Source organism: Danio aesculapii, chromosome 17 (genome assembly GCF_903798145.1).
Source record: "Danio aesculapii chromosome 17, fDanAes4.1, whole genome shotgun sequence".
NCBI classification, from domain to species: Eukaryota; Metazoa; Chordata; class Actinopteri; order Cypriniformes; family Danionidae; genus Danio; species Danio aesculapii.
This window is the reverse complement of record NC_079451.1, coordinates 28177007-28189346: the sequence shown is the minus strand read 5'-3', so window position 1 is coordinate 28189346 and position 12340 is coordinate 28177007. Positions and strand designations below refer to the sequence as shown.

The 12340-nt window shown below is 34.9% G+C and overlaps 1 protein-coding gene across 1 annotated transcript; it reads left to right on the top strand.

The window, feature by feature from the left end:
* Positions 1-44: 44 nt before the first annotated feature.
* thumpd2 (THUMP domain containing 2) lies at positions 45-11757 on the top strand. Its single transcript, XM_056477003.1, has 10 exons — positions 45-418; positions 672-804; positions 3425-3738; positions 5229-5306; positions 5419-5471; positions 5539-5626; positions 7664-7738; positions 7819-7933; positions 11151-11271; positions 11365-11757. The coding sequence occupies exons 1-10, from the start codon at positions 335-337 to the stop codon at positions 11648-11650; spliced, it is 1347 nt and encodes a 448-aa protein (XP_056332978.1). The 5' UTR covers positions 45-334; the 3' UTR covers positions 11651-11757.
* The last annotated feature ends 583 nt before the right edge of the window (positions 11758-12340 follow it).

The following is a 12340-nucleotide window of genomic DNA, read 5'->3' as shown; positions in this document are numbered from 1 at the left end:
ATGGTAGACGCAATATATAAATAGAAATTTTATTTATTGTTTCCTAACAAGCGAAAGAATAACTTAAGTAGATGGTCAAGAACATTTGTCAAATTATTTTTATGAGGGCACAAGGAAATGTTCAATGTTAAAAAAAATTGCAAATGGTAAATTGCAGTAAAACTCATTGAGGCACATCTGAACTCGTATCTTTCTTCGCTATCATGTATAAACTGTCTGTAGGGGGTTTAATTTTGAAAAGCGGATCAACCCGGAAGAGAATAGTGTTTACAGATGCTGGCTGAATTTGAGATCATTCATTGTAAATATTAATTGTAAAGCAGCTGCAGAGAAAATGAGACAGCTTTACTGTACAGCAGGCGCGGGGATGGAGGAGTTGCTGGCCGAGGAGGTGCGACAGAAACTCTGCGCTTCTCAAGTCAGTTTATCACATTTTATTCCTTTAACATTTTTAACTCTCATATTTATAAGTAATTATATACAGTTCTATGAACACTGGCATCCACCAAACGTTTTCATACGTCAGACAGCATAGCAAATATTGTTCATTTAAAACGACAAATGATGATTTATTATCAATAAACCTGTATCTGCTTTCTGTAAGTATCTGTTACGTCCACATTCAACATTTCCACGATATGTTGTAATATGTTTTGCTGTGTTTGTGTCAGGTGGAGCAGATTCCAGGTAGAGTTTTCTTCAGCACCAATGCTGAATTGCAAACCCTGACTCAACTGAAGTCTGCAGAGAGGCTGTTTCTCCTCCTGCACAAAACTGAACCCATTGCACTTCCCAACAACCCAGGTATGTATGAATGACAATTTAGTGTTCAGATTGGTTGAGAACATGCATCATAAAAGCAAATGAGCATACTCCATGCCATTTATTCCATGTCCAAATGTTTGCTGTCAAACACTCAAATTTGATTGACCTTAACTAGTACCTTCAAAGGGTTAGTTCATCCAAAAATTTTAATTCTGTAATTAACTACTCAACCTCATGCCATACCAATCCCCTGCAATCTTCAGAATACAAATTAAGATATTTTAGACTAAATCTGAAAGCTCTCTCATCCTCCATAGACTACAATGGTCCCTAGAAGTTTGGAAAAGGAACCAAAAACACAGTCAAAACTCTCAATGTGACTTCAGTGATTCTGTAATCATATGAAGCTCAAAGAACTTTTTTTTTTTTTAACCCAAAAAATGCTAAAACCTTTGTTTGCCAATTTCTGTCATGTCAGGTAAGATGTTTATGTTGCGCTGCCATCTCTAATGGGAATACCTCATACTTTCTGTAGTAAACCAACCGGCAACCTCCCGCTCTTCCTCGTGAAGTCAATATGCAAGTAACTGAACCTGCAATTCATTAACTGGCCTTTGGGGGCTGGCTCCAGGAACTCCAGTTGTTCACTGACTGCAATGCTAAATTGGCCAATTTTACAGCAGAAAAAAAAGGTGTTTACAGCCTGGTACAAAGAACGATTTTGGTTCATATAGCTAATATTACCTTTCATGACAACTGTGAGGGGGTGAATTTTAATTAATTAAGGGCGTGGCCACTTGAGTGACAGCTAGGTCTCACTGCTCGTCCTCTCGTCACCTCAGCTGATTCTGGCTGATTAGCCGCTGAACTCGGCATATACATTGTAATTTGGTTTTGTTTTATGTGCCTTTACACAGTCATTTGCCTTTTGGCATTATTTTCTACAATTATCAGATAATATGGCTTGCTCTGTGCACTTAATTGTGCTCACAAGCCATTCAAGTGGCCTCCATTTCCCAGGTGAGTGAAATTATATACTAAGTATACCATATCTAATAGAATACAAACCTAACAGATCACTCAGATCTTTAGGATCAAATAAATTAGAAATTTCAAGGGTTCAGTCAAAGCAGTGTGAATCGCCCTTCAGCTACTGCGCCCCCCCCCCCCCCCCCCCCCCCCTGCTGGAATCAGCTTCCAGAAGTGATCAGATGTGCTCCAACATTAGGCTTATTCAAATCAAGACTGAAAACACATCTGTTTAGCTGTGCCTTTACTGAATGAGCACTGTGCTACATCCGACAGATCATGCGCTCTCTTTTTTTCTTTTTCCATTCTTTTATAACCTGTTTTAACACATTTTAATTTTTATATATTATTTTTATTTTAGTTTATACTTGTCTCTTTTTATTCCTGTTTATGTAAAGCCCTTTGATTTGCCACTGTGTATGAAATTTGATGTATAAATAAACTTGCCTTATCTATAAATGTATTTGTTTTTTTTAAGATAATTTATCATTTAAAAATTTTCTTTAGAGCTATAATGCACTCCAGAGGCTGATAGATTGATTAGCTGTAGGTTATAGAACAGTCATCTGAAATGTTGTCATACAGTGTTAAGCCTGGATTTCATAAATAGCCTTGCATTTACCAACAGACTATATTTGAAGTATTTGGGAGTAATTATCATTTTCCTTCTGTAGTAAACCGTCATAAGAACAATGCTTAGTGGCTCAATGTATTACAAAAGTGTTTTTAAAAGACTAAACACTTTATTGATATAGTACACAACCAAGCACATGTGGTCAGAACCCTAACGAGTCTCAGGTAATGAAGTATTAAGCGTTTCTCACAAAGAAATGCCTGTCTAAGCAAAATGCTAGCAGACATCTGTAGCTCTGGTCATGCTCCGCCTCTTTGCCCTTTTTTGGTCACCTTCAGTTGGAACGGTGACGCACAAACAAAATGGCGATTGTTGCCCACGCCTACTTGTAACTTCATTTGCGCTCTTCAGAAACCTATAAGTGACGTCACAGATACTACGTCCATCTTTTACAGTCTATGCAGTAAACCAACCAATCAATAAATAAAAATTTCTTTATAAAGCACTTTAAAAATACCCAAAGTCCTGTACAATAGACTAAAACTCAAAAAGGACATGAAATACAAAAAATAAAAACTGCACACACCCACTGATGACCTGAAGTGTGAGAGAAGATTTAGGTGAACATGTGTAATATTTACAGTTTTTTGGCAAACAAATGTTTTTTGGAGCTTTGTATGATTACAGTTGATCGACTGAAGTCGCATGGGATGTTTTGTGTATTGTATGCTTCATTTTCTGACCTTTGAACATCTTAAGACCATTGCTGTATATGAAGGATGAGAGAGCTGCTGGATTTCATCTAAAATATCTTAATTTGTGTTCCAATGATTAACAAATGTCTCATGAGGATTGAAGCGGCACGAGGGTGAATAATTAATGACATAATATATATTTTTGTGTGAACTAACCCTTTCAGCTAGGTTTATTAGTGCTAAGGAAATCACATTTTAGCTCTGAAAAGCCTTTATGGTTTTATTTGAAATAAAAAAAAAAATACAGTGTACCACCCTATACTACATTGCGTTTAACCCTTTACTGGTTGTATTTTAATAGGAAAGGCAGCTACTGTTATAAAGCAGAAAGTTGTGGGGGATCCAGACATTTGGAAGCAGACTCTTTTATCCTGGACGGCCCTTCAGGAAGAGCTGGACTGCAGACGGCATCAAGGACACAAGAGAAAGAGAGAGGAAGATGAGGAGGAGGAGGAGAGTGTGACTGAAGCAGATGGATCCACACAGACCGTCTCCTCCAGCATACACTTAGATGAGAGACAAAAGGATGTAGGAACAGATTCTCATCAGCACATAACATCCTTCAGAGTGAGCTGCCGCTGTAGTGGAGTCATCGCCCGCTCTAATAACTCTCAGGTACATTATAACTTGTTTTATACACCAGTTTTGTGTGTATACATGTACACAACAAATAAAAAATTGTAAAATGTAATTCAGCCCTCAAAACACTTTCAAAATCTGTATAGTGTTTTCACATATTTTACTTGTTTGGACATTTGGAATATAACCATGCTTTTACTATGCTAATACTGCATTTAGCCATTGTAATTAATTAAAGAATCTGGAAACCTTTTAAAATATGAAAGTATACATGTGGTATGAATAAATAAATAAAATAATAATAATGATAATGGGAATGATTGGAATCAAATATTGATAATGATGTCGGCGCAATAGCCTAGTGGTTAGCGCGACGACATATGGTCATCGATGACATTTCCCTACACCCCCCCTTCTCTCTCTCTCTCCAACTTTGCTTCCTGGCTAAATACTGTCCTATCTAATAAAGGCAAAAAAGGCCAAAAATAAATCTTAAAAATATATATATATATATATTAATAATGCAGTTTATTTATATTCTGTAATAATTCTAAATACACAAATCCTGCATATTTATTTCTAAGAAAAAACAAGAGCAAAGCAAAATGATCTTAAAAACAAATCTTTTAATATATATTTAGTTTTAAATAGTTATATCTCATAAAAGAATTTTGTAGAAAATCTGAAATTAATATTAATATCAATAAAGTATATTCAGAAGGTTAAAGTGTTTGCAAATGTTTCCGCCTCACTAAAAACCTTGGATTTTTAATAGAAATTATACGGTATATCTCTTCCAGGTCAAAACGTACCCTAAGTATTAAAAGTAGCAAAAAACTCTTTAAGTATTACAGTTATTTATGTAACAAACTTTACTTAGACTATAGAGTAGTTGGTAAAGCGAGTTGTAATGCAGATATTAATATTTGTAATTAAAACAAAAATTAAACTGAAGGATTTTCATTAAGCCTTTAACTGTTCCACCAAAAAAAAAGAATTGGATTAGTTTCTTAACTCCTAATGTCACTACTTAACACCCTCAATGCATATTTTTTTCAACACATTCAATAGTTTCTAAAATATCAACCTCTACCAAATGGTAGATACGTCGGTTTATGGTAAAAGTACCGGAATGAATACATATACTATGAAAAATCTGAAAATATGAAGTGTAAGACCTATTTATTTAAAAACATAATCAAAATAAAACATTTTTGAACACTAAATCATTATTATTTTTTTAAGTATGCCATAAAATATTTCAGATTCTCATTTAACATATTTTCTTGCTGTTTTTACAATAAAATCAAAATCAAGTGTAGTAGTGCAACAGGATTATGTTTGTTTGATTTATTTTTTGTGAATCATCAATGCTGTGTATAAAACATTATTTAAATCAGTCATTCTTTAAATGACTTTAACAGTCATTATTTAAAACAGTCAAAATATGCTCAACCATTTGGTTCAAGTTTGGACCTGGCTGCAAAAGTTCTTATAAACATGAATGGTTGTATGTGTGTGTTTAGAGACTGAGTCGTATCATTGGGATGGCCATTAAAGAACAGCTTGGTTGGAAGGTGGACCTGAGAGAGCCTGTTCTTGAGGTAAATACACTCGCATAACAAATCAAAAAGAAAAGTTCAAATCTTCATTCATGTAAACCAATGCTGTGGGTTTACTAATATGGTTTTGTAATGTTGTCTTTTTGCTAACCAGGTCAATGTGTACTTAAGTGATGACCATTGCATTGTAGGCATCCCACTTTTGAAGTAAGTGACTCTCCATAAGACTTTAAAGGCTGTCAAATTTATTTCTAAGTGTGCATGTATTTTTCAGGCATCCTCTGGCCAGTCGTTCTTATATGAAACACAATGGGTTGCGTTCTACTATAGCCTGGGCCATGACATCTCTTTGTCCTAGACAGGTGAGGACTAGAATGACCTTTTAAAAAGGCAAATACACACACTGATGCACAATACAAGCATTAGATTAGCAGCAGAAAAACAATATCTCCAGTTCTTGGAATAAAAAATGTGAGGAAATATATGTTGACAACTTGAAAGAAAAAGAAAAGCACTGATTGAGATTACAATTCAAGCATATTAAGAATATATACAGTACCTTTAGAGAATCATCACACCCCTTTAAATTTAAATAATTACCCTTTTTTTTCATACAGCCTAAAATCAAATAACATTCAAAATAACTTTAGCACCCTTTGAAATGGTTTTGTAGCCTACAAAAAATCTACAGCTTTATCCCGAAGGTCTTTTAAAAGCAAGTTTTTATGGGTTTGATGATTTTCTGTAGGCAATGTATAATACTAATTAAGTATTTTGGGTTGATAACATTTGTAAAACATTTTTTGAAAATCAGCTCTTATGCTCATGCAATTGTGTTTATCATAAAATACAGGAAAATGATAACAGTGTAAAAGCTTATTACTATAAAAAAATAACCCAAACTGCTCATTAAGCATGTTTTAATATGCAGGTTATTTCTGTGACAGTAAAGCTGATGAATTGGAAAGATCAAGGGATATTTGAAATCAAACCTTTTGAAAACATTATAAATGTCATTACTTTAAGCATCACTGTAAGCTTCCTCTTTACTGAGTAAGAGTGTTATTATCTAGTATTAAAAAAAAACCTTTAAAATCTTTCATAATATCTCTGCTTTATTTGTTACTCTGAATTTAATGCATGCTTCCTCAATAAAATCTGAAATTAAAAATGAACCCTTAAAGGGCATCTATAATGAAAAGCATTTTTTGTAAGCTGTTTGGACAGAACTGTATGTAGGTATAGTGTGTCTACAGTAATATTGAAGTGATATAAAGACAATAAGTTTCTTTTTAAATTTCCTGGTGTTAAAATAGGATCCAAATCCCCCCCATTTTGAGTCCAACCACAACTTGACGTAGGAGTGTGGATTCCCTGCCCACTGAATTGGTTGAGAGCCACGTATTAGCATGTCTCCGTAGTAACACATATAATCATATCAACAAGACAGGACATGCACAAAGCAAATGGGATTACAAGATCTGTTCAGCTCTCTGTGATCATCAATCATCATCAAATGTGATCAAGAATGAGTTTTACAAGTTTAAAATGTTTTTAAAACGGTGCATGTTTGTAATGAATTACAGCGATTTTACCGTCTTTATCCCCACAGCCGCATGTCAGTACAATTATAAAAGAAGGCGCTTCAATTCCGGTTTGTGAACGTTAAATCATGTTTATTTTGTACATTAACATAACGGATATCCATACAGCAGTGGATATTAACGTGTATCCTGTCATATTTGCGTACAAAAACAGTGCAAAGTTAAACGCGCACACTGTGTATGTGTGCGTAATCTTTGTAACGGCATTGTGTGTGACTCATTGTTGTAGAAAGGCTTGAATTAACTCCACAACAAATACATCAAAAAATCATTGGGAAAGTTCTTACTGTAGTATTTCTCACAAACGTTATATGAGATATGCTTTCTTCATGTCTGTCACTGTGCTGTTTATCTGATGCAGCCGGAGATCTGACACATGGGAACGGTGGGCAGGGAGAACTAGCATTATAGGCACAGGCAACAAAAACAGCTACATTGTGTTCAAAACAGAAAATTCCAATATTCTGAAAGGTATAATAAAGAATCTCATGGATGTTTTGAGCTCAAACTTTACAGACACGTTCTATAGACACAAAAGGCTTATCTTCAAACTTAAAAAGGGGGTAAAATAGGTGCCCTTTAATTTTTAAAACAAGTAGTGCATTTCTGATTCTGAGTTATCTTACATGTTTTTATAACTGTATTATATTTATAATACCCAAATTAGAATATACTATTAAGATGAATAGAAATTCATTTTTAGTATATAGTCATCAAAGTATTAAATAGTATACTTTAACAATCAGCACTTTTTGTCTTAATAGATTGTTTCCTGTTTTCTGTTCCTCTCCACAGCTCAACAATTGTGTGATTTTAGACCCAATGTGTGGAGTTGGTGCCGTGTTGTTGGAAGCAGCTCAGGAATATTCTGTACGTTCACACTCAAACACACTTTGAGCACCACATGCTGCTCTTCACACACACTAACTGCACGGTGTGTGTGGGTTCAGAATGCTGTATTTCTAGGCATGGATACAGATGGGTCTCAGTTACAGAAAGCTGCAGAGAATGTGAAAGCATCTGGAATGGAAGGAAGAGTGCAGTTACTTCAGTCTTCTGCCTTGGGTTTGTACAAACTGCCTCCACTCTCATTGTCCCAGACCCTTTTTAGAATACATCAAGTATTAAATTTCATCTCATGTGATCCATGGATTATGTGTGAATGTTAAAAGGCACCTATTATGCCCTTTTTACAAGATCTTATTTAAGTCCCAGATGTCCATATAATGTGTTTGTGTAGTTTCAACTCAAAATCCTTTACTGATCATTAATGCCTTGTTTCTACCGAGTGGTATGGTCTGGTCCAGTTCAGTAGGATTCGGTATGGGTCATACTAATTAAGCTTTTGTTTCCACTGCCAACAGTACCCTTACTTTGTAGGCAAGGTGTGGGCCAGATAGTTGAAATCAATGCCATTCTCACTCAAAGAAAAAGGTTATATATGCCATTTACACGGCATGACTTTTGCTCCATTATTTCAGCATTATTTTTAGCTCCATTATTGTTTCTTAACAACAATCCTGTAGGACCACTGCATGTCTTGATATCGTCTTTGTCTCTCACACCCATTATAGGTCTTTTAGTCTCTGCTAATGAGCTGCTGATCTGAATCAGGGGTGTTTGGTTAAGGAGACACGGAAAATGTGCAGAGCTGGTGGTCCCCCAGGAACGTGGTTGAGAAACAGTGCATTATTTCAAATGCGGAGAAAAAACGGTGCCCCTCGAACTTTCCACATGTTAAAACAAGACATGTGAACAGCTCCATAAACAGCAATAAAAGACATGCAGCAGATCCTGTTCTCACTTCTTGGTATGTGGTTTGTCACCATAGGTATTTACATTAGATGTTGCCTACGCTGTTGTTGCCTATTGGAAAGAATGCCTCAATAGAGCCGCCATTTTAGTACAGGGTAGCATTCTTTGAAATGAATGTGGGACCAAGGTGTAGTGGAGGACTGGCCATCCAAAGCAAGAGATATATACACATGTATAAATGTATCTTATGATTGGGAGTTTTCCAGGTGGTCAGTATGCAAATATTTTTTAAATTATGAAAATATAATTTTACATCACTTTTCTACATTGATGGATAAGTGACCGCATGGGCATTGCCAACAAAGAGCGTGTGTGCATGGAAATGTAATACCCTCCCCTCCTGTTAAATTTGATCGAATCCATGTCCTGAAACGCATTGCCTCTTATGCTTTCACTTGTAATTCTAACTGAGGGAGCGATTCGTTTGTGAATGAATCTCCGTTATGAACGACTTGTGTGAATCATCGATATCCCTGCGTCTCAATGTGCACATCCACCTTTCTAGTAGTTTAACTCTTTTTATTGACAATTTTCAATCAGAGAGGTATTACAAGTGAGGGAAACAACAACCATAATACATTATTTTCACAATGTTGAGGAAAGAAATACTGAGAGTGCTAATTAAACACATTCCTTACTTTCCGAACCATATTGAGATGAAAATAAAGTAAACAACAACAACACAAAGAAACAAACAGACCAAACAATAACAAAAAAAACATACAAACACATATAATAATAATAATAATAATAATAATAATAAATTAACAAATGACACCCAAATAGGCCATTACTGTTAAATGTAAAATATCACACAATTTCTTTTTCTTAGATAAGTTTGTATCATTCAAAAGCAAGAGGAAAAAAGAAGAAGAGAAAAGACAGATACAGACAGGGTTAAATATGCAAGACGGGATATAAAAAGCTATTTTTTAAAATACAACAGAAAAGGTTGTGGAGCTGTATAGAAATCCTCTGTTTTGCCATTAATTGTATATCTAATTTTCTCTATTTGAATGAACTGCAACAGGTCATACATCCAATGGAAGTAGTTTTTGCGGAGAAGTTTTTTTCTAGTTCAATAGTATAATTCCTTTAGCAATTATTAAGCAAAGGATAATATATTTGACTGCAAAGATGACAGCAATACATTTGTAGGATTCAGTCCAAACAGTGCCACTAAAGGACACGGTTCAATTTTTAGAAGAAAAATATCAGAGATTGATTTAAAGATTGATGTCCAAAAAGAGATTAACTCTGGACAAAGCCAAAAGGTATGGTAGAGGGTAGCTGGAGCTTGTCGGCATCTATCACAAATGGGATCAATTTCTGGGTTTATTTTAGTTTATTTTTTGTCCAATAAATTCTGTATAACAGTTTAAACTGTATAAGTAAATGGCAAGCACAGATAGAAGTAGTATGTACAGAACGAAGAACTCACATCCACCTTTCTGATCTAAGTGGTATAACATTTGTAATCTTCTATAATTTAGGGTAGACACATTGCACATTGAGGCGCAGGCACTGTTATGTTAACTTATTAGGCACCGTTATAAGTTACTTCAAAAACTAACGTTCATCAACTTAGCTTAGTTTCTGGCTTCTTGTCATATTTAATGACAATGTAATTCAAAACTTTTCATATGTTTTTATACTATTTATACTTGTTGCTTTTATTCCTGTTTATGTAAAGCACTTTGAATTGTCACTGTGTATGAAATGTGCTATATAAATAAACTTGCCTTGCCTTGGCTTTAGTCTTGACTAGTGCGGTTGAATGACATTTGTTCAGGTAGCACTGTACAAATGTGGCGGCGCTATGAGCACATGCTCTGGGTTCGTATGCAATATTTAGTGTATATATCTATGGTTTGTCACAAGAAGATGACAAGCTTTGTTTGAGCATGGTTCCTTGCTGTGTGTCAGCATTAAATTTTTACGTTGTCATCTTTCGGCTGTGTGTTTACTTGCACTTTCCTTGTCTTGTTGCTAGTGACGATTCTTTGTAAAGAATCAACATTCAGCAGGGAATCTAGCTCCATCTTTTTGGTACTGTACTGTACTGTTATGTTAGGTACCATTACAAAGGGTCCCAAAAAGTGATATTGTATGGTTCGCTATTTTGGTACTTCTGACAGTGGAAATGGAAATAAATGCGGATCGTACTGTACCATACTAAATCATAGCACTGAATTACTATGCTGCAAATGCCATTTCCGTGAGTATCCCTTTAAATGCAAATGAGCTACTGCTCCCCGCCCCCTTTCCATAAGAGAGTGGTGCTTTTTCAGCTTGTGCATTGGATATTCTGGCAACAACAAACCAAAAATCTAGATTCTACCTGCATTTTCCTATAAAGGGAAAGGTGGATGAGTAGGGGTGGAAGGGGGATTCTTCAAGGCGAAGATAAACAAAAATAAGAAACTCTGGTTAAAGATATTTTCATTGAGATTTTTGTGTTCCTCAGAGATCCCTCTTGCTGACGGGGCGGTTGATGCCGTGCTGTGTGATGTTCCCTTTGGCAGGAAGTTCAGTTGTAGCTCTGACATGACAACTGCTCTGCCACTTTTACTGAAAGAAATGGAGAGGTGCATTATCTCAGCATATATTTATCTGTTATCTACAAATATCTCTGTTTTTGGGCTGTGGTTGTATCATTAATGTGTTTTTTCTTTTTGCAGGGTACTTCGTGTTGGTGGACATCTTGTTTTGTTACTGAGTTTGCAGCTTTCTGCTCAGCTTAAGAAGATCATCTGCACACCTGAGCAGGAACAACACTCCAAGTCTTTAGACACAAAGAGTGTTCACACTGAGCCTTCAAATGCACACAAAGAAAGCACAGAAACTCATAAACCCTTATTAATCAGCTCTTTACAATCACAGAAGAAACACAGGGTCAGTCTTGGCAGCACAGATGCATTTATACACACTTACACTAAAATACAAACTCAAACACACTCACACTAAAACAAGCTCACCCTGATATGAATATGTGGACAATCAGAAAATGGATATTAAAATAAGAAGCAAATAAAATCTATTTAAATGATCTGTTATTGTCTTTTATTAAAGGGATAGTTCACCTAAATATAGAAATTTGCTTATCATTTACTTACACTCAAGTGATTGTAAACATTTATGAATTTCTTTACTTCTATTGAGCATAATATAAGATATAATATAATATATACATAAAATAAGCTATACTTCAGAATATCTTATATTGTGTTTAACAGAAGAAAGGACCTTACACAGGTTTGGAACAAGTGGAGGGTTAGTAATGATGATGAATAGTGTCTTCTGAACTTCGTTCATTGTAGCTTTTGTGGTTTCTAATTGTTACATAATTGGCTCTTTCACGCTGTATTTTTCAAATAGCGTGTTTTTTTTATTATTTAATACAACTTTACATACAAAGTTGTAATAAAACCTAACATTTCTTAACATGATTATAACATTTCTAGTCATCTCTAGTAGTTAGAGATTACAAACTGTTTTATTACTATTTACGTACTATTAGCCTTCAATATTTTTTATTATTTTAGTATTGTTTATTTATGAATGGCTTAATATTTTTGAATATTTGGATTAGCTTTCATCTTTATATTTTGATTTTCTTTTTGTTTTATATGAAATAATTTTGATATGTGCTTTTGT